Source organism: Prinia subflava, chromosome 23, assembly GCF_021018805.1.
Source record: "Prinia subflava isolate CZ2003 ecotype Zambia chromosome 23, Cam_Psub_1.2, whole genome shotgun sequence".
Taxonomy (NCBI): domain Eukaryota; kingdom Metazoa; phylum Chordata; class Aves; order Passeriformes; family Cisticolidae; genus Prinia; species Prinia subflava.
The window spans coordinates 6050700-6072065 of record NC_086269.1 but is presented as its reverse complement, the minus strand read 5'-3'; the positions used below and the strand labels follow the sequence as shown (position 1 = coordinate 6072065).

General features: G+C 58.3%; 1 protein-coding gene across 3 annotated transcripts in view; it reads right to left on the bottom strand.

Moving 5' to 3' along the window:
* The window catches only part of NAV1 (neuron navigator 1), a 74235-nt gene that overhangs the window by 49217 nt on the left and 3652 nt on the right, over positions 1–21366 (bottom strand). For all 3 annotated transcript variants that reach the window (XM_063418342.1, XM_063418344.1, XM_063418343.1), the window contains exons 2-4: positions 10957–11564; positions 10470–10570; positions 7590–8321 (exon numbers count right to left, since the gene is read on the bottom strand). In XM_063418342.1, the coding sequence (XP_063274412.1) occupies positions 7590–8321; positions 10470–10570; positions 10957–11543 (1420 nt within the window). In that variant the 5' untranslated portion in view covers positions 11544–11564. The remainder of the gene's footprint in view (positions 1–7589; positions 8322–10469; positions 10571–10956; positions 11565–21366) is intronic.

The window sequence follows — 21366 nt, the reverse complement described above, 5'->3', positions numbered from 1 at the left end:
CCCACTGAAAGGCACCTCTGGGGCCCTCCTAGCCAGCTCACCATCCCCTCCCTACCACTGGGCAAGATCCAGCCTGAGGGAAAGGCAGAGTAGCCCTGTCTTTACATCTTCAGACACTAATTTCTGGATTTGCTGTAAAAACTTTATGTAATTTCAGGGACATGCTTGAGGCCAGACCCTCACAGGTACAGAAGAGGACTGCAAAGTGCCCACCTCTGGATGAGCAGGACAGCTAAGAAGAGAGACAAGAAGGTTGACACAACACCAGAGCAATGTAGAGTGATTAAGAATCACTGATACCTACACCAGGTGGGAAATCCTGTGCTCCCAACACGCTGGCATGCTCACATGTTCACAGAGGTGGAGGCACATATCTAGCTGCAGGACACACCTGCATTTCACTGGGCAGCATGGGGGAATGTGTGTGCCCAAGATATGCTCAGGGCCCCCCTGCAGGGAGCTCACATGCTATGCTATGCCAGGGCCATAAGGCTCTGGAGCCACCTCCCTGATCCAGGCTGCTTCCAGGAGCAAGGAAAATGTCCTGCCCAAACGTGCTGAGCTTCTGCTCAGCTTCCTTATGTGGATTCCAGCAGTTCCTACAGTGGAAGATGAATCTCAGTCCCCCTCCTGAATTAATAAAAAATATATTATGCCCTCAATTGAACAAGACAAATACCAGTGCAAGGAATGAGAGAAATGCTGGTACAAAACAAAATGTGAAAGAACTGGATTAGAGGAAGGACCAGCAAATCGGTGGGCACTGGGTACTACTCCTCAGTGTCACACCCACCCTGACACAAGCACATCTCCATTTGCACAGCTTCTAATCTCAGCTCTGCAATGCAGCATCCCCTGACTTCCCAGCTTCACGGCTGCAGCATCCCTGCCTTCCCAGCTCCCCTCCTGCTCAGCTCCCTGCTCCGAGCTGCAATGCAGCAGCGTGGGCAAGCCCTGCTCTCCCTTTTGCCCCTCCACCCCACCACGAGGCAACATTGAGCCTCCCAGCCGAGCTCCGAGCCTCACACATCCCCTACCCTCCAAGCTCACTGCTTTCCAGCCAGAGAACTGGCAACCCCTTCCCTGGCTCCCCCGGGAGAGCTGCTTCGTGTGTCTGGAGGAGGACGTGACTTTGCAGGGTGGGGAATATGGCAGAATGGCACTGTATCTGATCTCCTGTGTCCCCACAGCTCTGCATGAGACACAGCCAAGGTGCGAAGCCTGGAGATAGGACTCAGATGCCAGAGAGGGATGGAGATATCCCCACTCCACCCAGGGAGTGGATCCAGGCTCAGCAGCTTCACCACTGTCACCAGTACCAGGAACACTGCACACACACAGCTCAGGACACCACTGCCACCAGTACCAGGAACACCACACACATGGCCCTGGGACACTGCTGTAACAGGTACCAGGAACACCACACATACACAGAGCCCACTGCACACCTGTCACTGGAACAGCCCAGGACCACTGGTACCAGTAACACCACACACCTGGAGCTCAGGACACTGCGTCACCAGTACTAGAAACACCACGCATGCACATTACCCCAGGACACTGCACATGGAGGGCACCAAAAGCCACAAGCACAGTGCCACAAAAGACACTCTGGACCATGGACAAGTGACTGATTCACAGGATGTGTCCGTGGGTCCGCCTGACACCACACAGCCAGGCAATCTTCATCCCAAGACTGCAGTCCTACAGCAAACTGCCCAGTGACTCCTGCAGCTGAGCCAGGGAAGCCACGAGGCACACGCTGGCCACGGCAAATGGGCTGGCACTGGAGGCTGGCATCACTCACAGGTTACACACCTCAGAGAGTGCAGGCTCTGATTCTGTGCTGAGCTGGAACAAATCTTCCCCCATGCAATGGGCACCAGCATCAGCCAAGTGTCCTCAGATGCTCAAATGAGAGTGGGCAGGAGGGTCTGCAGGTAAAAGGGACCAGGGACCTTGCTTTCTGGCACCATGAGAAGCTGCACCGGAGGACAAAGAGCTGGGAATCTAAATGGACACAGCGGGGGGTGACAAGGGAGTGCTGCAGGCACAGAGACACAAGCCACAGCACAAGAAGCCAAACACACAAAGTTGGGAACAGAGGCTTGTGGAAGACACTCTCTAGAAGGATCCAGAACTGCCAATGATTCCCCAAGTGCCACCCACACAGAAGCATGCTGCTCATGAGACACCAGGACCAGGCAGGGGCCATGGGTGGGCCAGGTCCATCCCAGCAGCACTCAGCAGTCACACCCATGGGACTGTAAACCCTTGAGGTAGTGTCACTCAGCTCCCACGGTGGTCACATCCCATCCGCAGATCCCAAATAGCACTTCTAGAATTTCCATATTTTTTATTCATTTACATATTTTATTTTTAGACATGTTGGACTAGGGGCAAGATATAGGCAGACACTGGGAAAGCCCCATTTGAACAAGGATTTTCAGGCTCTTTGGGGAGAACTTTGTTTCAGCAGTGCACCCCAAATATGTTTGTTTTCAAGTGTTTGCTCTGCTACCTTTTCATGGGAAATTTTGGAAGACATCTGGATTTATTTTTTTTTTCTCAGCCCTTTTTCCACACTGCCATAATCACTGGGAACATGGCAGAGGGCACATCCCAAACAGCTTCAGTAGAAGCCCTGGGGCCGTTGGATCCCATTTCCAGATCTTCTCTACAGTCACTGTAGCCATCTCAGCTGGATAAAGCAGACATCTACTACTTGCTGTCAGCTCCTGAAAGCAGGCTGGAAGCAGCAATACAACTGTGTATCACTCCCCTTTCTCCTCACTATCCCCCCAAAGGCAGGAGTCCAGCTCTGTGGGCAAAAGGAAATAAATCCTCATTCCAATGACCTCGTCACACAGATGCTGTCACACAGGGACCTTAAGAAAGGAATAGCATTAGTGGTATCAGGACAGCCAAAGTACTTTACGAGGCAATAACCTGCTCTCATCACTATGAAGAGCTATTTGGTCTCTGACCTCCTCATGGTCTCCTGCCAGGGAGCCTGGCTACTGCTGCCCAGTGCTGCCACGGGTGCATTAGCGCTTAATTAAACTAATAGGAACAACATGGGGCAGAGGGAGAGATGCCATGGGGCAGAAGTGCTTCTTTGATCCCACACCACGTGTTTCCCAGAAAGCATGGCATTCAGAAGGGAGTAATTTGGTTCCCATCTGCACTAGGATCAGGAATGTCTTCGCATGGGACATGCCAGGTGCCAGTCTTTTCTGCACTGTGGTTTACTTTTGAAAGCAGAGTCAGATGTAACATGCAGCTCCCACCTGTCATGGAGCCCCGTCTTCCCATTCCAGCCCTTGGCTCTCCTCCCCACCACCGCCCACCCAGCAGCAACCTGAGCACAGCTATGGTGCCGTACCCGCGTGTCGGCACCACGAAGGTGCCAACTCCCTGTGGGTACGTACTGCCCAGCACAGGCATCCCTGCTGGGCCACCTGGGAAGGGCAGCATGGCCCACCCGAGGGCTGCAGCACTGAGATGGGTTATAGCTGCAACTGAAGAGTTTGGCAGGGCTGCAGACTCCTGCAGAGAGCATTTCGGGGAACAGTATCTCCACTGGGACCTCACGTGCGTTCACCTGGGTTCCGGCCCACACAACACTGACCACTTATTTGTTGATGCGAATTAGCAGCAACTTAAGAGGCACCACATCCAGCAAGAGATGGACAAGGAAATGGCCGCAGAAAGCAGCTGCAGGATCCCAGAGGTGCTCTGGGGAGCTCTAGGTAAGTGCAACCATCCTGCCAGGCAACCATCACACCAAGTACGGCCCATACAAAAAAGCCCTTGCACCTGCACAGCGCTGTCCATCACACGCGGATATGGGCATGGTGAGCTCTGCACAACCAGCTCTTCCACCACGCTAGCCACGTGCCCTCTGTCCCCTTCATCCTGTGGTTGGGCACTGGCATAAATAGCAACCCCAGCTGCCAGCCAGCTTTGATGAGAAGCCTCAGTTTTTGGTTGACGCGAAATGTATAATTTTGATGATGGAAATAGCCTCTACAAAGCACATGTGGTTGCTGCATGCCGGTGACCTCTCCCGGCTTGCGCAGGCTGCTCTTTAAATACGGTTCAGCTACAAAGGCTTCGGTGCCATCAAACAGATGAGGCAGCGGCAGCGACTGAATGAGAGGTAACATTTGGCCATTACTGAATAAACCATATTTCTGGCCAAGAGAGGCTTGGGAATGTGTCTGGCAGGAGAAGCATGAGGTAGAGATGAGAATTCAGGTGTGGAGACCAAAGACACACAAGGTCTCTGGAACCCACTTGGGCTGGCAGGGTCAGAAGCTCAGAAGCTGCACAGGCTTCTCAACATAGGTCAGCAGATCAAGGACAACTATATCTGCAGAGGCTGGAAGTCCCTGTAATTTCTGCCTCTCTCTTTCCAGCACAAACCAAGCTTGTGTGTCTTTCCATGCCACTCTGGATAGGGTGTCCTTCAGCAGACATTGCCAAACTGCTCAGGCTGATGTTTTGCTTGCCAAAGGGATTGATGAAAACAGCAGAGACCTTCCCTCCCTCCCAAGCATCTCCTGTAGCAACCAGGAGAAAGCCCCTCTCCTGGTGCTCCTCGCAAACCCTAACAAGCCCACTCTCCTGGGATCCCATTCCTTCTGGGTCCATCTCTACCACAGGAACCCACCTTTTCCTGGTGAAGCCAGGTTGTGGAAGGTACCATCACCACTGGGGAAGATTTCATCCACCTGGATTGCAAGCAAAGGGGTCTGGAGGCTAAGCATGTGTCTACATACCCTCGAGTTCTGGTTGTGCCAGCACCACTGTCACACTGCTCCTTCCTCTCCACATCCCAGGCTCCTGGTGGCATCCCCACCACATATGTTGTCATGTATGTGCCAGGTCATGGCTGGCTTGGGTAAGTAGGTGTGACTCAACATCACAACTCCCATGAATGTGGAAAGTATAACTCCATGGAAGGGAAGTTTCAGCATGGTCAGTCTCCTGCTCTGTCTACCCCCTGCTCTCCCCATCCAACTCTGGATACAGCCCTCAAGTCCCCTGCAGGAAGCCTGCCAATCCATGTCTTGGAAAATTATCGGCAATACACAGAGGACACATCTGGCAGAGTTTGGACCTCACGGACCAGCTGACCAAGTCTTCAGATGCTAAGTGCAGCCCAAAGGGATATTTAACACTTCCCAAGGTCAAAGTCAGCCCTGACTGATGCAGGTGGAGGCTTGGCAACACCCCAGAAACCATATCAGTTGCTGGGGGCACTTCCACAGCCATGATCTTCCTCAGAGTGTGCACACGATCCTGTCTTGGATCTCTGGTACTCCAGAGTACCACAAACAGGGAGTCACTCCCACGTGGGCCAATCCTGCAAGGATTTCTCTTGGGGATGCTGAGGAAACTCCCACCTAAGAGGAGAGCATCATGGGTGGACACTGAGATTCCCCCAGGCATCCCAACATCAGTGAGTGGCAGTCTGTTAGTCCCGTAAGTGACAAATCCTCCTGCAATCCTGCCCTGCTCCCATGGCATCTGGTGCTACCACGGCATTAGGCCTGAGGATGGATGTCTGTAAACCCAGCTGTGGGAGCACCAGGGCAGCCTGAGCCCCTACAGCCGGGCTGACCTCCTGCATCCCACCTGCTCATCCCCACAGTATGCCAGCCCAGGCCTCAAGCTCACTCTGTGGCTTCCACTTGCAAGCCCTGGGATGCCTCAGCACCAGGGGAGACCCTGCCAAGGAGGGCACTGCTCTCCCCGTGGCTGGGCATGGCCAAGGCCAAGGCAAATGATTTGGGAGGCTCCATGCCTGTGTGCCAGCACATGCTGTGCCAGAGCCCTGCTGGAGCTGGGGCTGTGACACCCTGAAGGCTCCTGGAGCACCAGGGGTTCACAGGGAAGTGGACTCAGAAAGTGGGGTTCTCCAGGTACCTGACTCCAGCAAACACTCCAGCTTGCTCCACATCTCCAAACCACCTCCCCCAGGACCCAGCCGGGGCAAATCTCTTCCCTTTCTCTTCATCACACAGCAAGGACAAGGCATCTCAAGCCAGCTCAAGTGCCAGAGAAGTTCCTGGCACCCAAAAAGAGGTCCCAGGCAGGGAACTGGAAGGGACTGGACGCACCAGTCCTGCCTGTACTGCTGCTCCCCCACCACCACCAAGCACCAGGACTTTACAGCTGGCCAGCTTGAGCACCACGCGAGCACCATGATGGCTGTGCAGGGCTCCCTTGCCACCTTTACACACCACTTTGCCAGACCAAACACAGCTCTTCAGAGCCACAAGCCCCCGCAGTCATTGCCCAGCCAAGACCCCAGGCACTGCTGGTTGGGATGCAGGGAAGATGGGGTGTCAGCAGGAAGCAGAGAGCTGCCGAGGCAGCCACAATTCCTAGAGATCAGCATGCAGCATGATAAGAATGGCAAGGGCTGGGCTCCCTGTACCGAGACCCAACACTGCAGCCTCCCACAGGGCAATGGGTTCTGAGGTCTGAGGCACAGCCAGCACTGGGCCAGTGCTCGCTGTTCTCATGGAAACCCTCTATGCACACAATCCATACAACAAGCTTAGGGATCAAACCCACAGGGACAGCAAAGCGCAGGCAGGCACAGCCTGAAACCAATTCATGCAAACCCTACAGCAGCATCCTTGGAGAATCCTCCTCTGCCAGAGCCCCAGACCACAGTGGAGCTCTGGATCTGCCCAAAAGGGAGCAGGAGCATGGACCCCTCACATGGCACCTCCACAAGCAGCTTCCCAAGGTCACCCCCAGGGCAAGCCATACTGATGGTGGGGAGCAGCTGTGGCACCCAGCTGTGCAGTCTCCATCGTGTTTGGTGGGTATTGAGACAAGGGATGGCCGACAAGACATGTGGGGGAGGACAAGCTCCACCACCAGCTGCCACTGCTCCTTGTGAGGAGGAACTGCCTTTCCTCCAAGGCAAAGGGCAGCTGACAGCAACATCCTTCAAGCGTGCCTTGGAGATGCACTGAGGGCTGGAGCCCCTCTGCTCTGGAGCCAGGCTGGGAGAGCTGAGGGTGTTCAGCATGGGGAGAGTTCTGGGGACAGCTTAAAGCCCCTTTCAGTGCCCAAAAGGGCTCCAGGAGAGCTGGAGAAGGACCTTAGGACAAGGGCCTGGAGGGACAGGACAAGGGGGAAGGGATTTCCACTGACAGAGGATAGGGGTAAATGGTATATTGGGAAGCAATTCTTCCTGTGAGGGTGGGAAGGCTCTGGCGAGGTTGTTCAGAGAAGCTGTGGCCGCCCCATCCCTGGCAGCGTCCAAGGCCAGGTTGGATAGGGCTGGGAACAACCAGGGCTAGTGGAAGATGTCCTTGCCCCAGGCAGGGAGTGGTACAGGATGAGCTTTGATGTCTCTTCCAACCCAAACCATTCTGTGATTCTAAGTGACTAGGGACGCCGAGGCTGATAACTCCTTTCCCCTCAGCCTCCCTTCACTTCGAGACACTGAGGTGGCCACAGCGGGTCCTCACGGAGTGTCGGGAGCCCAGATGCCTCCAGCTGCCACCTCTGGCCATTCCCATTTCGATGTCGAGCCCGGCGGTCGCGCCGGCCACACTCACCCAGCATTTGGCTGAAGAGCAGCTGCTCCAGGTCGCCCAGCACCGTCACCACCAGCTCGGGGTCCACCTTCAGGTACGGCTTCTCCTCGGTGCCCGCCGCCACCGCCGGCCCCTTCCCGCCCAGCAACTCGTCGTCGCACTTGCCTCCGCCGCCGCCGCCGCTGCCGCCGCCGCCGCCCGCCTCGGGGGCCTTGCTGAGGGGCTTCACCTCGGCGTAGGGCCCGCGGGGGATGCGGCTCGGCTTCCCGGCGGGCGGCGGCTTGGCGGGGCCGGCGGGGCGCGGAGACAGCAGCGAGTGCTCGGAGCGGGACAGGCTCCGCGACATGGCGGGCGCGTCCCGCCCGCGGGGGCCGCCGCGCCCGCCGCCCCCCGCCGCCGCCGCCCCCGGCGCTGCCGCCTTGGCCATGTCGTCGCTCCAGCGAGGTTCATAGAGCTGCCGCTTCTTCTCGGCGTCGGTGAGGAAGGCGAGGTTGGTGAGCGACTTCTGCTTGCGCAGGTTGGAGCCGGCCGGCAGCCGCCCCTCCGCGCTGCTCGCCTTGAAGACGCGCAGCTCCGCGCCCCGCGGCCCCGCGGCCGCCGCCTTCGCCCGCTTCGGCATCACGGTGCTGCCGTCGGGGCCCCGCCGAAAGCCGCGCTCCTCTTCGCCCAGCTCCACGTCGGGAAGGCTCTTGAGGTTGCTCCCCAGCATCCCCGCGCTGCAACCATTTAACCCGCCGGGCGCTGCTGCTGTTGCTGCGGCACCGAGGACACACCGGGCGAGACAGAGGGAGAGGCACCGTCAGCGCCCGTCCCACCGGCCGGGGCGGAGCGGGGAGGGGATGGCGCGGGCGGGGAGCTGGCGTGAGGGAGGAGGGGGGTGGTGAGCGGCACGGCCCCACCTCGCCGCTCCGCCGCCGGCAGGACACTGCGAACCAGCGGAATGTCAGGGGCGAACAAAAAGGGCCCGCCCTCCTCTGGCGCGGGCAGGGGGCGGGGCGCGGGGCGCGCGCCCGCGGAGGGCAGCGAGGGGAGGGGGCGCGCGCCACGGGGCGGGGCCGGGCGGGGGCGCGCGCGGCGGGGTTCGGGGGGCGGCGGGAGCGGAGGGGACCCCGGGGACAGCGCTCCGTGCGGGACCCTGCGGTGACACCGGGCCCCTGGGGCGAGCACGGCCAGGCGGCCCCGCTCCGCAGCCCCTCGCAGGCAGGGACGTGCTGGGTGCTGGGTGGGAGGGGGATGAAGCCAGCGCGGGTGCCCCAGCACCCTGCGTTGAAGCACCCCCTGTCCCGCCCGCCATGGACCCCACACCCACCTAGACAGTGTGCACCCATTCCCAGGGGGCCAGAGCATCCCCCAAATTTCTCCCCAAGGAGCATCCCCCACAGTTTCTCCCCAAATTGTGCAGCAAGAGCCCAGGGTGGCCCCAGGAATCCCCAGAGGGACACTGTGGCCCCCAAACCCAGCGGGGCCTCTCCACGGGAATCCTAGGGAATTAAGGACGGGAAGAGGGGGAGAAGAAGGGGATTGGGATCTGGTTATCATCATTTTTCATTAATTACCCGTCCCTTGGGAGGGGTGAATTAAGTCTATTTGGTGACCTCACACGGGCTGCCATGGCAACCGCCGGGAAATATTGCATTAGAGCCCATCACTGCTGCCGAGATAAGGATGGGAGGACCGGGGGTGGTGCAAGCCCCCCAGCCCACCCCCGGGCCAGTGACCCGGGGTTCAGCCCGTAGTAGTGCTGAAGAGTCCCAAAATAACTCCGCCTGGATGGGACAATAAAGGGTGCCAAAAAAAAGGTGTTTTGCACTAAGAGGTGCTGCTGGGCCAGGATGGGTGCACAAGCTGCATCCCAAAGCCACTCGGGGTTCGGAAGAGGGCTGTTGCCTGGGTGTAGGCCCCGCTGTAGGGGGCAAATCTGCGGGTGTTGTGTCGTTTTGGGGCTGGTAAGGTGATTCTTGGGGTCTCCTAATGTCCCCTGTTCCCTCTGGCTGGGCCCGGTGGAGCCGTGGGAAGTGCCACGGGCCGAGGAAACTGGAGCAGACATGGAGTGAGGGAAAGGATCCAGCCCCTTCCCCGGTGCCGAACTCGCTCGGCTTTATCCCAAAACCTCCACAAGGAGCAGGGCAGCTGCACTGGGCTCATGCCAGCCCCACTCGCTCCCTCCTGCTTCCTCCTGGAACATCCCCCGCTTGCTGCTGGCTGCAGCACTTTCCAAATCGGGGCTCAGCGCTGATTATTCTCTGACAGAGGTGCTGGGACCCTAGGTCAAAGCCGGGTTCTGCCAGGAGCCACCGTGGATCTGACCGACTTCTGTCCCTTCAAATCACCTGGTGAAGCTCCTGGCTCTCTTTTTCCCCTTCCCTGCACATCTCTAGAGCATCCCGCCATCCTCCGCTGCTGCTGCCCTGGCAACCGCCTCCCCAGCATCCTCCCTGGACCCGCCTCCCCAAAATCTCCCCCCAAAGCAAGCGACAGAGGGGGTGGCCTCAGCCTTGCAGCAGGGAATTTGTATTCAGCCCTCGAGAAAGGAGGTGAGCCGGTGGTGGAGCCAGCGGTCACCCCATACCAGCCCCTTGGAAATGGGTCATTCCTGGAGCTCGCTGGGAAACCGGGAAGAGGAGGGAAAGGAGCCAGCCAGGGTGATGTCCTGGATCTGTCCCCGGAGGGGTCAGTTCCCTGTGCTTCTCACAGTGTGGGGTTTGGCCAAGGAGGTCACCTGATTCAGGAACTGCAGACGAGCCTTTTGAGTTGGGTCACCTCGAATGTGAGGGTTCCCCCCACTGCCCCGCTGACCTCCAGCCCTGGGTCCCACTCCAGCACGAGCCTCTGTCCCCTGGCACCATCACGGCAGCCCCCCAGCAGGACACCCCCATTCCAGATCAACCCCTCTGGACTCACTCAGGCCTCTGCGCTTGGGATTAGAGTCAGATCCCTTCTCAGGACCGGAGCACTCATCACCTGGGGATGTGGCCCTCTCATGCTCCTGGTCCTCCTGCAGCCTGCGGGCAGAAGGGGGTGAGGGGGGGGTGATCAGGGGCAACTGGCTGGGGACCCCCAGGAGATGAGAACGTGGGGCTGTAGGTTCTGCCATGGTCTGGGGACACTGGTCTCATGGCAAGGGGTCCCAGGACACCCTATTCCCCAATGAGTCCATCCCCTGCCCCACATCAGCTTCCATAGGTGCCTTAGGAATCCCAGCACCCAAAATCCAGTGGGAACGTTCCTTCTAGTACAGAGCCCCCTGACCCACCCCCACCATTTCCCATGGCCACCCCTGCTGGGCCTGCCTGCCTCCCTCTGTCCCCATGCCCCCACAGCCCCATGTCCCCAGGCACCCCCAGCCCCATGTTCCCCCATCCCCATGCCCCCATCCCCAGGCACTCACCGGTACTGGAAGGGTGCCACAGTGGCAGTGATGGGGTGGCTGTGTGGGGGCCCTGAGGAGAAAGTGATGGCCCCTGACCCAAATACGGGGCCCCTCCCCTGTAAGCCACCATGAGACTCATCCCCTGTCCCTGATGTGGCTGTTCCACTGCCCCTCCCAGGGGACCCTCCCAGCCACCCCCCACCCCTGCCCTGTGCTAGGGGAGCTCTGCACAACTCGGTGGGCTCCCCCACCCTGCCTGCCCCTCTCCTCCCGCTGCCCACTGCCTCTGGCCATTTCCCAGGGGACACCAGGGGTCTTAATGGCTCTTTCTGCCCACCATGAGCAGGGACACTGGGGCTTCCCTCCCTGCTCTCGGCTGACTCATGGCCAGCAGCTTTGTCAGTGGCTTTGGGCTTGAGAGTCTTGGGACCAGGGGGTGGCACCTTCCCTGGCCGAGGGGACAGAGCCCTGTGGAGGACAGGGGACCCTGGGGTGCTCAGGGGGGCTGTGGTATGCAGTTTGCCATGGGCCATGGCACGGGGCACTGGGATGGCAGACTGGTAGTGGCTGCGGCCAGTGGAGTTGATATTGGCTGTCCCCTTCATCCTGGTGACCTGCTGGCAAGGCTGTGGAGGAAGAGGAGGATTGGTTACAGCCCAGCACAGAGAGAGCACCCACAGCCCCTCAGCTGCATCGGACCTTGGTCTTTGTTCCTACTGGCCATGGGCACTCAGTGTCCCCATCCTGGGAGAAAGCCACTACACCCCACCCCCCAGGGTGAGGACACACATCATGTCCCCTGACAGGGATTCACAGGACCATGGCATACGTGATGTCCTCCCCTAGGGAGCTTGTGCAGCCCAAACCCCGTGTCCCCAGGTCCCCACAGCAGGTCCCTGCAGCAAGGACATTTGGGCACAGACTCTCATCAGTTAGGGCTGCAGCACAGGCAGAATGGGGCCCTCCTGGCCCCTCAAAACTTTTTCCTGGTCCCCAAAACCACCTCCTAATCAGCCAAGACCACCTCCCAGACATCTGAGGCCATCTCCTGGCCACCTAAAACCATCTCCTGGTCATCTAAGACCAACTCCTTGTCACCTGAAACAATCTCCTGTCACCCAAGACCACCTTCTAGTGGCACAAGGACCAGCTCTGTGACCCCATCTACTGATGTCTGAGTCTCATCTCCACACTGGAGTGCACTCCTCATCCACAGTGTCCCCCCACATGGTGCAACCTGCCACATCTCTCCATGCTCCCACTCTCATCTTGCTTGCCCCATGGTGTCTTTCCATGTCACCCCTCAGAACCCAGTGTCCCCGGCTTGCCTTGGTGTTTTTCTCCATGTGATAAGGATGAGGTCTCATCCCACCCAAAACACCCACAGGCAGGGCCATCCTTGCCACCACCAGTGACAGGGATGTCAGCACAGTTGCAGTGAGTGGAGAAGCTCATCAATCCTCATGCCCACAGGATTTGCCCAGGCAGGCAGAGCAGAGCTCAGCAAGGAAAGCAGCCGTGGAACAAAGCTCTATCTCCAACTACCTCGTGCCTCCAGCTCTTCAGGAAAAAATCTCAAAACTCAAAGAAAAAGGTTTTCTCCAGGGGATGAAATGATCTCTAGAAAGATGGGGAGCTGTGGTCCCGCAGGCACCAGGTGCCACATATCTCCCAGGACACACATTCCACATGTTGCTCCAGCATGGTTTCACTCAGCCTCCTTGAAGGAAAACGTCTGAGGAGGAGAAGCTTTTTGGGGTCCCAGAGCATTCTGCTGGGATTATCACCTCCAGGCTGGTGATCCCATGGTAAGGGTTTCTCTACCTGGTGCTGGCTTGGTGTTGGGTGGGTGCAGTGACTGCATTGGAGGGTGTACTGGAGCAAACCGAGGCTGTTCCTGGTGGGCTGGGGAATGCAGGTACCCACATACACACACACACCTCCTCTTTCAAACCATCTGGCTGAGACAGAGCTTCTCCAGAGCTGGAGAGAAGCTGTGGGGTGCAGGGAGATGGCTCCGTCACCCCAATGGGAGCAGCAACCCAGCCTCAGCCCTGTATCCACTGCATTGCTCAGCGGAGGGAGCAATGCAGCATTTGTGGACTTTTTGAGCAAAGTCCAAAAATATCCCAAATGCCCAGTTTTGCCTCTTCCCCAGCCTGAGCTGCCCTGAGCCCTGCTCCCCTCAGGCTTTTGGGGGTCTGCAAGGACCAAATCATGCCCTGCATTCTCCCCACCCTGGGATGACTATGTCCCTGCCACAGGCAGCACTGGGGTGAAGTGCTGCTCAAGTTCCCTTTTGCCAGACCCATGTGAGCTGGATCATTTGATCGTGGAGCCGTGGGTCACGGGGAGAAGGACTGATGCAGTGGATGAGATCAAGGAATCACAGCACCAATTCCAGCGCCAGCCAGGAGCTACAAAGGTCTTTCCAAGGCAATTCTGATTAAGGGGCAGAGCAAACTGACACACACAGCTCTGGGCTTGCTCTCCCTGAAGCCTCAGAAACACTGGGATGTTTCAGAAGATGTCTCCCCACATCCTGGCTGATCTGTCCCTGTCTCTGCTCGCTGTGGTCACGGCCCAAGGCACAGCAGAGGTGGGTGGAGGCAGTGCAGGATAGGCGCTCAAGGGACTCTGGAACTGATCTGTCCTTGAGTCACTGCGGGAGGTGGGATGGGGCAGGCATGGGGGCTCTGCCACTCCCACGTGGGCACACAGACCCAGCTCAGAGGGCAACCACAGCCCCCAGGGCTGCACCCAAGGTTGCTGCCATGTGGGCAGCAAGAGCCAGGCAGGGCTTTCCTTGTGCCAGTGTGATTTCCCACACCTACAAAGGTCACTCCTGGGAGCGTGGAGGCCAGGGCTCAGGGCCCAGCTGGACACCAGCTCAGTTTTGGGGGCATAATGTTCCCAAACCAGCTGTGAATATAAGCAGAGAGCAACTCCCCTCTGTCCCCCAGTCTGTTCTCAAGCTGTGCCCCACAACCCACACTTACAAACCCTAATTCTACACTTTTCCCCCTCTCTTTAAGGCAGCCCCTGCCCTGAGAGTACTGTGCCTGGGGACAGCAGCTCACAGCCTTGAGCTGCAAAACACCTTATGCAAACACAGACAAGGTTGACCTTCATAGAACTACAGAAGAGTTTGGGTTGGAAGGGACCTTACAGACCATCACCCCATTCCAACCTCACGCCTTGGGCAGGGACCTTCCACTATCCCAGGTTGTTCCAAGCCCTGTCCAACCTGGCCTTGAACACTTCCAAGGATAAGGGAACCTTCCTCCCCACAGGTGCAAGGATGATGAAACCACCAGTCCCAAGTCACCCATTTCACCCTGTTTCACAAACACCTCCAGCCCCAGCGGCTGGTTCTGGTGGGTTTTCTCCTAATGCAGAAGGAGATAATCTGTCCCTCACTCCATAAAATCTGTCCCAAGCTCATCCTCAACCAACTCAGAGGCAAAATCTTCATCTAGATTTATGCTATGACCAGCACCCACTGAGCACCACCAGCATGTAGCACTCCTCCAGCCCTGCCTGCTCCCTGGGCATGTAGCATCATGGCTGTAACCAGGTTTTGTAGGTTTTCTTTCCACTTTGGATTTCTCTCTTGTGGACATAACTTCCATTTCTCCTTCTCTGAGCCCACCAGTGATGCCACAGCTGCAACAGAAGCCAAAGCTGCCATGCTGGCCACAAGAAAATCAATCCTTCTCTTGTACCTCTCTCAACCACAGGGTTGAGGCTTCTCAGGAGATGCCAATACCTGCTGGGAGCTGGGCTTGGAGCAGTCCTTTTCCCAACACACACATCTCAGGTGTCTCCAAGGATTCTGCTGTGCCTGGCTAAGCACTACTGACCCCTCCCTGGGCTTCACCCTGCTTTAGAGATGCCATGGGCTTTCTGGGGGATGGCTGAAGGGTGATGTGGATGTGGCCCTGCCCCCTCAGCCTGTGACAGCAGCTGGACGCTCATGCTGGGGTCCCACACCCAAGGATGCCATCAAAGGGATAAACCAAAGCAACTCCTGCTAAGTCCCCATTCCCCCCAGCAGCTCCAGGAGGAGCCACTCCTTTGCTGAGAAGCCCTCTACACATCCAGCATCAACCACCACGAACTAAAACCATTCCTGGGCAAGATTCAGCCCATTTGTGTTCCCAAAGAATTCTTCCTTTGCCTCCAGACTCATTTTACCCTATCCAAGCTTTGCCCCCAGGACTGGAAGTCCCTGCCATGTGCCCCATGTGTGGCGAAGGCAGGGGAGTGGACGAGCGCCCCATGGCGCTGCGTCACGCTGCGTCACGCTGCGTCACGCTGCGTCACGCTGCGTCACGCTGGCATCCTGCTGTCTCTGCCTGGCTAAAGCAGGTCATGGCTTGACCCAGATAGACTCAGCAGCTCCTTTGCAATTAGTTCAAAAGGGAAACAACTTTCTCCTTCAGCCCAGGAACAGCTCTCAGGAACAGGCTGCTGCTCCCCTTCTGGGTAACATGAGCCCTGGGAACTTCCATCTGATGCTTTAATTTGGGTACTTCCAGCTATAGAGTGAGATTTTGGCCCCATCGTTCCCCTGGGTACCAGCTTGGTATCACTGGGTCTTGTGGTAGTGGAAAGCAGCAGATGCACATGGGGTATTTTAGCACCTGGGGATATTTTGGAGCAGCCACAGAAGTGCTGTGGGCAGCAGAGTACCTGCGTATCAAGGGCTGAGCCTCCTGGGCAGCCAGAGGTGTTTGTCTCCCAGCCAAGCAGAGGATGCTCATCCCAGGTACCTCCAGAGCTCAGGTCTGGAGGTGAACTTCAGTTTTTAATCCCAGAGGCAAGGAGGGATTTGATTTCTTTGGATAATGTCAGAACCGGATACACAGTTATGGGTGTTCACATTGAAGGAAAAGCTTTGGCTGAGCTGTGTCCTTCATCCCAGGAGAGACATAAGCCAGCACATCCCTGAAGGCATCTCCTTCAAAGATGCATCTGTTGTGCCCAGAGCTTGAACTACTTCCTCAGCCTCGTGTCCAAATCCATCTCACACGTGTGATTTTAGCAGCCAGAAATGAACAGGGACCTGGAGCCTGGTCTCATTTCATGTCCCCATTTCCATGACCTAGAGGGGTCACTGGAGCATTCCCAGCACTGAAGCAGATCTGCTTTGGAGCCATCCATCACCTGAGCGAAGCTGGGAACAGCCTCTGGCACTGGGGGGGCTACAATGAGTGGCTGAAGCCTCTGGCTCCACCACTGTTCCTTGGAAGGGTCCAATCACGGGGGCCTCCCATGTTCCCAAGAGAACAGCGAATGGCTCTGCAAGGGTTTTGCTCTGTATTTTGCAGCATTTTGGGGTGACTTCTATAAGTGAGATAAAATTTGCTTCTCTCCTATCTCTCACAGCTTAGATCCCTGTCAGGGATGACATGCTGTCCTGTGTTCCAGGATAAATGTGGCAGGAGTCTGAGCATGGACACTGAGTGACAGAAAATGTGTTCAGCCCTTCAGCCTCTGCTGGCATCTTGCTGCTGTTCTGTGCCTGTTTCCCCACCCTGATGCAACAAAGGAGATGGATCCTTCCCTGGCTGTGCTGGGATGCAGAACACCTCTGTAAATTGGGAATCATCCTTGAGATGCCCTTGGGACTGGCAGCACAGGAACACCACGGGCTGCAGCACTGTGCCAGATATCCCCACGGAGATGCTCAGGGGCTGCAAAGCATCCTTCATTTTTGTGGGTGAGGGTGGATGGGAAGCCCAGGGGTAAACCTGGTGTATGTGGCATGAGGAGCTGAGCCCCTGCTAAGGGACAGGCCCTTGTGCTGTGAAACAGCTGCCCCCAAAGGCTGCTGCTCCCTGCCCCTTGCAGCCCTGTGCAGCATCCTGCCTTGAGCTGCCATCAGGGATGGCCATGCTCCAGCACAGCCTCCTCCCTGGCACACTCAGGAAGGGCGACAAAGAAAAGGCTCCTTGTGACACAAGGAACATAAAACTTTCCAAAGAGAAACAGAGGGGGCTGGGGCAGAAAGGGGCCTTCAGCAGAGAACAAGCTGTCAATTCAGCCACCAGGCCCAGCCCTTCAGCCCCTGTGCCCCGGCCAGGACCTGGCCTGCCCACCAGCCAGTGTCATTGCCTGGGACATTGCCACCACCCACATCGCCAGGGCACCAGGCTGGGTCCTTCCCCAGGGAGGTCTCACTGCCCCCCTCTCCCACCCCTTCGGAGGGCAATGTTGGGCTGGCTGCAGGCAGGTGGTTCTCCTGCGTGCAGGCAGTGGATGGGCAGGCAGGTAGAAGCGGAGGCCAGCCAGACACAGCTCTGCCTGTTCTGGATGTCCCCCTCAGCACGATGCTGGGAGCTCTGGGAGCTGCTGGGAGATGGGCAAGGGCAGGCACTGAAGGACAGAAATCAGCTGTTGCCCAAGCAGAGGTCATAAAGAAATCACAGAATTGTCAGGTTGGAAAAGCCCTCCAAGAGCATCAGGTCCAACTGCTAACCCAGCACCGCCATACCCATCACTAAACCATGTCCCCAGGTGCTATATCCACACGTTTTTGGAGCACTTTCAGAGATGCCCAGCATGTAGCCATAGCACTAATCCCTGCCTTAGCCCCTCTGCAACAATCCCATTAGCCACTTAACCCACTTCAATAAAACCGGCTCTGAGCAAAGCTGAGCTCTGGGCTGGACCTGCTGCAGCCTCTGCCACCGAGCCGCGGGTATGGCCGGGAGACCGAGCTCTGCTCGGACTGGGCTGTGCCCGGCACAAATTCTGCTGCAAGATGAGGCTGGATGGTCTGGGACAGAGCCTGGGAGCTGTGTGGGGATCTGTGCAAGGGGCTGTGTGAGGATCTGGGGGGGTGTGAAGGGCTGGGCAAGGGTCGTCGACGCCCAAGGCTTCTTCCCGGGGGTATCCCGGCCACACGGTGCCCAGTTCGCCACGGCCCTTGCGTGTTCCCCCAGCCCGTCCCCACCCTGGTCTCTCACAGCCCTGGTTCCTGCCGGCGGCTGCGACACCTCCTAGGCCCAGGGCAGGTGGATCCCCTCCGCCGGGCAGGATCCCTGGGATCTGGGGAGTGCCGGCAGAGGAGGGGGGGGCGAAGCGGGGGCGCCCCCGGCCCCCGGCGCTGCGGACGTTCAGCAGACGCCGGTGCTGGACAGCTCCGCCTGCGGCACCGCCCCCCCGGTACCGCCCCCCGGGCCGGTGTCACCCCCCGCCCCGACCGGTGTCACCTCCACTCGGTATCGCATCCCGAGCCGCTGCCACCCTTCCCTCCGCCGGCTACCACCCCCTGAGCAGATGTCACCCTTTCCCTCCGAACCGCTGTCACTCTCCTCGGCCCGGTACCGCCTCCCCCAGCCGGTGCAGCTCCCCCAGGACCAGTGTTACGTCCTCCAGCCCGTGTCCGTCCCCTTCCCAACCCGGTGCCCACGGGGCCGGTAGTGTCCGCGCCGCCTATGGCCGGTGGTAGCTGTCCCCCTCAGGCCACCGCCGCCAGCCAGGGGCCAGCAGAGGGAGTCCCCAGGGACCAGCTCGACGCCGGAGGTCCCCGGCCTCCCGGCCCCTCGGCTGCCTGTCTGGGACGGAGCCATCTGTCCGGTGCCTGGTGCCATCTGTCCCACAGCAGCGCTGCCTGTTACATCCCGGTGTCCCCAGCGCCCATAGGGAAAAGGGTTGGGCTGTCCCTCCATGGGGTGACACCCCACCAAACCCTCTCCAGATGCCCCTGCAGTGAAGGGTCACCTGGGAAAGTTTGGGTTGTACCTGAGGTTCTCCCACTCTTCTCGGCTCCCTGCTCTTCCTCTGCTTTGTGGCAAGAAGAGCCATAAAACTGTTGGCAGCCCTGCGGACGCCTCCTCCAGCACACGAGCCACCACTCAGAGCCTAGGGTCCCTCTGGCACCCAGCACCAGAGCCAAAATACAACGTCCCCTACTGCACATGCTGAGGGCTTCGAACCTTCCCAACACCACCCCAAAACCTTCCCAGAACCTCGGTGCTGCCATGGGGCCAAGGACCTCCCAGTGCTGGCTCAAGCCTTGGCCCAGGAGCTATGACATCCCAGTGACATTCAGCTGAACTCTTGTCTGGGCCAAAACTCCATGTAGCCAGTTGCATCATTAATTTAGCCCTGTTCCTTCAACATCACACACCTGGTCCTTTGCTCCTGAGAATTTTGAGCAAGACCAGATGTCGTGGTGTCTGCGTTCGCCGCTGCTGTGCGGAAACGGCCCCCCCAGTCCTCAACCCATGAAATCTGGAAGCCCCTGATGGATTTTGGCTTGGCTGCTGGGGTGGCGGGGAGAGGCAGCTGCACGGCGGGGCTGCAAAACTCATTAACTCAGCAGATGCTGTTGCCTTTGCAGGCGCATGTGAGCACTGGGTGGTCAGGATGGCCGAGGGGGCAGCTGGGCTTGTCCCCCCATCCTGGCACTGGCAGTGCATCCCCAGCACCCCCAGTGCTCCCTCTCGAGACCCTCACTGTCTGTCTGCTCCTTTCAACACTCAGCTCTCAAAACACAGCAGGCAGAGTGGAGTCATGGGGGTACCCAGACAGGCATTTTCCTCTCCTAAGGCAGGTTAAGAGTTTAAAAATGCCACTGGGAACATGGGATGGTTATCACTAGGGACACAGCAACAAGGTATTCCAGCCAAGTGGGAGATTAAGCCCCAGGAGCAGAGACACAGAGCTGAGGATGTGCCATCATCACAGCCAAGATCCAGACTGGGGTGGTTTTAGATGCTGAACCTACTTTGGGTGATGAACCAAGTGAATGAAAGTCAATGCATGGATCTGATTCCAAACTGAACCCCTCAATCCCTGCCCCACTACAGGCCATTCTCATCACAGACCATTCCCACCATGAGCTAAAGTGCCTGTCTGGTCTTACCTGGCCAGGCGAGGTGGGTCTCCCCTAATCCGTCCTGTGATAAACAAAGCCGCCCTTGCAGCCAGGACTCTTCTGTGGGGTTTGCCCCGAGAGCCCCACACACCCACTGGCACTCAAAGGGGGTTTCCCTTGGGATAACTAGGTATTTGCAATGGAAAGCAAAAGCCACAGGGAGCCCTTAATGGGATGAGTGGATTTTCCAGTGAGCTGTAAATCCGCAGTGGCTGCTGGCAAACACCTCCCTGCTCGCTCCGGAGGCGGGGTGTGGGTGTGTATGTGTGTGTGTGTATGTGTGTTGCAACAGTCGCCACTCCAGGGGGATCCACATCCTCAGGGTTTATCACAACAACTCCAAGTGTGTCCATGATGCCAACATCCCAAGGAAGTTGAGGACTGTCATTTATTTAATACATGAGGCTGGAAGAGGTTGGCTGGGGCTGGCAATGCCCTCCCTGGCCCTGACACCCCTCACCAGCCCCAGCATGACCCTCTTACACCTAAAATTAAACCTCCTCCCTCCAAAGGATGCAGGTAACGGAGCCATCGTGAGGCCATGACATCTGGAGGATGTCTGGCTTTTCTAGAGGGGAGCCCAAGCATCCCACAAACATCCCTTCAATATCCCTCAGTCATCCTTTGAGCATCCCGCCGGCCCGCAGCGAACAGCCCACCTTCCTGCCTTCCCTCGCCCACCCCACACCGCACATCCCCTGGTGCGGACGCCCAGCAAGGGGGGGGGGGGGGGGTTGCAGAGCGCAGAGGGGACACAGATTACGAGAAGAGAAGGCGGGGGAGAAGGGGTGGAGGAGAAGTCGTGACTTAACGCGCTGCCCTGCTCAGGGGGAGTTTCCGCTGCCGGAGGCGGCGCCGCCCGGCCGCATCCGCACGGGCCTTGAATGCGATCTGAGGATGAGAAGGGAGAATGAGCACAAACCCAGTTCCCCCAGCTGCCACCTCCTCTCCTCCGTGGGAACAGGGGGATCCAGCGAATTCAGGCAAACAGCGGGAGCGTTAACTCGGTGCTGGCTCTCACTCCAAACCCGCTCCGCCAGCACAGCCGAGACCTTCGGAGCCCGATTCCCCCCGTCCGGCGGTAAGAGGATGCCAGGACCCCAGTCCCACTGCCCAGCCGGCCCCGGGCACGGGTGGCTTGTCCCATCTGTTCCCTCCGCATGCGATGCCTTGGGGCACTCCAACCCCCAGTGCCGGCAGGGTGGCAGCAGGGCAGGAGTCAGAGTGGCACCGAGACCTGCCGCTGAGCCCTCCTGGAAGGGAGCTTGCAGGATGTGATCCCACAATGAAACTCATGGCAGCCCGCACCGAGATGGGGTGACCCAGAGCCCCTCATAAAATTCCTGAGGGCAGGGAGGGTGCCACGGGTGATTTGGGGCCGGGATGGGGCACTGACCAGACAAGCTCAGAGAAGTGCATGGGGACCAAGTCCCACAGGCAGAGAAAGCCTCACCCCAGCTCCTACCCCACCACGACTCCCTGGGACAGAGCAGAGCTCCAAACCCTCCCACTCATCCAGGACCTCCCTGCACCCTGGT